Consider the following 3,899-nt stretch of genomic DNA (forward strand, 5'->3'; position numbering starts at 1 on the left):
ACTCACAAAATGTATAATTGAAAAATGAACTAAAATTTTTCTAAACTTGAAATACAAGAACTATAAATCAGCTAGGTGTGGTGGCACACATCCGTAATCCCAGCGTTCTGGGAGGCTGAGGGAAGTGGATCTCAAGTTTGAACCTAGTCTGGGAAATTTAGCAACTTTGTGAGACCATGTGTCAAAATTAAAAATTTTACAGAAGGGTTGGGGATATAGCTCAGTGCAAAGGCTCTAAATTTAACCCCTAATACCATGTGCGCGCACACACACAGATACAAGAATCTGAATGAACTGCAAACAAAGAAATATGAGGGGCCGGGGAGATGGCTCAGTGGAATAAGCGCTTCCCTGGCAAGCGCAAGGGTCTGAGTTCAATCCCCAGTTCCGCAGACAGAAAAAAAAAAAAAAAAAAAAAAAAAAAAAAAAAAAGACATAGGAAGAAAATGACACCAAAGCTGGAGGAAGTCATCAGAATCTAGGCTTCCTTTCAGGGTCAACTAGGGCTCTGACAGGCTGATAACTGTTTAATAAAGGAGCACCACTCAGTGTGCTCAGTGTGGTTCCAAGTTACAGCATTCGTGGCACTGAAGGTGAAGCTGAAGAGATGTGCGCCTCGTGTTCTCTCATGTTGCTGTACGGAGACAAAACTCCTTACTGTCAGGTGCAAATAAAACTAGTGCAGAGAAATAAGGAAAGGGAAGAACTATGCACACCTGCCTAGGGTCTCATGAAATACCTTCTCATTTTACAGGCACCTTTTGCCTCATACACCTAACACGCACACACACACACACACACACACACACACACACTTTTTTTTTCTTTTTTTTGGCTGGGTCTCACTATGTAGTCCAGGCTGGCCTCAAACTTGTGCCGATCCTCCTGCTTCAGCCTCCCAAGTGCTGGGATTACAAGCAAGCACCGCTATGCCCAACTATGTAGATTTCTGTAATCAAGTCTGTCTTGAACATTCCGTCTTATCAGCTTTCCCATTGTAGGCCACACCATACTTTAAAGACATGGTTTTCATTTGGCTCGTGGTTTCAAGGAATTTCAGTCCATGGGTCGGAGGGCTCCAAAGCAAAAACAGCACAGTAGAAGGTGTGGTGCAGCACAGTTGCCTGGCTTATGGCTGCCAAGAAGCACAGCAAGGGAGGTGCCCCCGAGAGGAAAGGGGGAGGACCCCTAATTAGATCTCAGGGCCTCACCATGACCCCACTCCACCCCCACCCATCCAGAAGTGAGCTACACCAATCCCTGGGGCAGATCCCAAAGCCAATCAAGTTGACATTCTCCTCTAACCTCCCAGGACCCTTAAGACTCAAGTAATTCAGCCCAGAAGCTCTAGAAAGCTCATGCACCCACTACAGGCAGCTCTGCCAGTGAGCTGATGCCAGCTCCTGGCTCAGATCTCCAAAACCAACCTCCTTTGTATCCAAGCAGCTTACCTAAATTCCCTCTTTTAGGACTAGCAAGACAGCTCAGCGGCCTAAGCCACTTTCTTAGGCAAGTGCAGGGACCTGTGTTGGGTTCCCAGCACCACATGCCTGCTGGCCCTACCCTCCAGGCACACTGAGCCAGCCACCAGACTGGATGTGGTGGTGCATGCCTGTAATCCCAGCACTGGGGAGGCTGAAAACAGGAGGATCACTACTAGTCCGAGCAGTATAGTGAGACCCTGTACCATGTACCAAATACATAACAAATACATAAGTAATTCCTACTTTTAGCCTTTACAAAATTTCCCACAGGATGGGGATGTAACTAAGTGGTACAGAGGGGACTAGGCCCTGGATTCAATCATATGTATATAAATTTTCCCCTTGCTTTAACCTCTTTGAGTATGCACACAATGTATTTTTACTACAGCATGTGTATTCTCATTGCAATGCTGTTATTCCCAAATAGATACCACTGCTCTTTGTGGTCTCTGATCTTGACAATTTCTACCATACGATACAGGTAAATAACCTCGAGTGCCTAATACAGTCAAATGTAGTAATACAGGGGCTGGTGAGATGGCTCAGTGGTCTAAAGCACCTACTTAGAATGAGCTTAGCAAATCACAGGGACCATGGTTCAATCCCCCAGCACCACATGCCAGCCAGTCCTGCCCCCTGGTGGGCTGAGCTGGCCACACACACTCACATAAATAAATAAATAAAAATTAAAAAAAATGTAATAATACAATTAGAAAGTTACAGTAACATTACCTTTTTATAATCAATTGGCTTTATTTTTAATATTTAATAACTTTACACGATTTGGTTTGAAGATAGACTTTAACCTTGTTAGGCTACCTCTAACTTCTGGGCTCAGGTGATCCTCCTGCTTCAGCCTCCCAAATAGGCAGGACTACAGGCATACACCACCACCTGTGGCTACACAATTTACATATTAAGAATGCTAACACGGGGCTGGAGAGATGGCTCAGTGGTCTAAAGCACCTACTTGAAACAAGCTTGACAAAGCACAGGGACCACGGTTCGATCCCCCAGCACCACATGCCAGCCAGCCCGCCCCCTGGTGGGCTGAGCTGGCCACACACACACACACACACACACACACTAAATAAATAAATGTAAAAAAAATAAAATCTTATTAAAAAAAAAAAGAATGCTAACATGCGTGAAATGGCAACATTCTTGAAATTTTAACAGTCGACCTCCTATAAGGCTGTACAAACTAACTCTATTGCACCAGGGGCCCAGAGCACCACAGACCTTCCCAGCTGAGTAGTGATGACTTAATACTCTTTCTAGCACTCACAAGAAAGAGGCCAGGCGCAGCTGAAGAGTCTGTACAGAACGTTATTAAGTGGCAGCTGAGCCCATGACTGTCAGCATGGGACGAGCCTTTAGAAGTCCATCGACCTGAGCATCTTGTCCTCAGTTTCTCTGTGAAAGGCTGACTGGGAGACTTCCACCTCTGCCGCCAGGAGAGCCACGCTCCAATCCGGTCCCTGCTCTGCGCCCAGCGGCACCCTAGAGAGCCGACCCCAGGGACTGCCCAAGGTGCATGCATGTGTGCGTGTATGTGCATGTGCGTGTGCGTGCGTGTGTGTGTGTGTCTTCCACGTTACGGAGAGTTAATCACGTACAGATAAGAACCACCGATTGGCCAACGACAGACAAGAGGAGACCTCTCTAACCCTCCTGGGGCAGCGCGGTCGCGAAGCCCCAGGATACCGTCCGAGCGGAAACTTGGAGCGGTGCCAACGCCAAAGGCCCTAGGCTGGGCTCGGAACAAAAGTGCAACGGAACTCGAAGGCGGAAGCTGGATGTCGGCCGGAGAGCCACGCCCTCCAACTCCGGGGCTCAGCCCGCCCAAGGCTCCGCCCCAAGGCTCCGCCCCTGCCCTTTTTCGGAGTTCACTGGCGGCCGCCGGCGTAGAAAGGAACGCGTCGACCTTCGCCGCAGTGAGGACGAGAGCCGCGCTTGTCTGCTGCTGCCCGGAGCCATGCTGAGGAGCTGCGCCATGCGCCTGCGCACGTTCGGGGCTGCCGGGGGAGGCGGGCTCCCGCCGCCCTGCGCTCCCAGAACCGCGAGGGTGAGTCCAGGCGCCGCGGCTTGGTGAGGGCGAGCCTGAGGCGGGGGTCCGGCTTTATAAGTTACCTCGGCCGGCTGTAAGTCCAGAGGGTCAAACCCTAAGACACTGAAAGGACGGGAGGGCTTTGCCCTTATGGGGTTTTTAAATTGTTTTGTTGTTGGTTTTGGTTTTTTTCTTCCAGGACTGGGAATTGAACCCAGGACTTTCTCAGGCTTTTACTTTGAAATAGGGTCTCGCTGTTTTGCCCAGGCTGGGCTGGAACTTGTGATCCTCCTGCCTCAGCCTCCCAGAGTGCTAGGTTTATAGGCAGGTGATTCAGTTTTATGTTTTTGTTTTGGTTTTTTTTT

General features: G+C 49.0%; 1 protein-coding gene across 1 annotated transcript in view; it reads left to right on the forward strand.

Moving 5' to 3' along the window:
- The window catches only part of Them4 (thioesterase superfamily member 4), a 28,365-nt gene that overhangs the window by 2,386 nt on the left and 22,080 nt on the right, over positions 1–3,899 (forward strand). The window contains exon 2 of the mRNA XM_023716389.1: positions 3,168–3,552. Coding sequence (XP_023572157.1) covers positions 3,168–3,552 — 385 coding nt within the window. The remainder of the gene's footprint in view (positions 1–3,167; positions 3,553–3,899) is intronic.

Source organism: Octodon degus, unplaced genomic scaffold (assembly GCF_000260255.1).
Source record: "Octodon degus isolate 3935 unplaced genomic scaffold, OctDeg1.0 scaffold00048, whole genome shotgun sequence".
Classification (NCBI taxonomy): Eukaryota; Metazoa; Chordata; class Mammalia; order Rodentia; family Octodontidae; genus Octodon; species Octodon degus.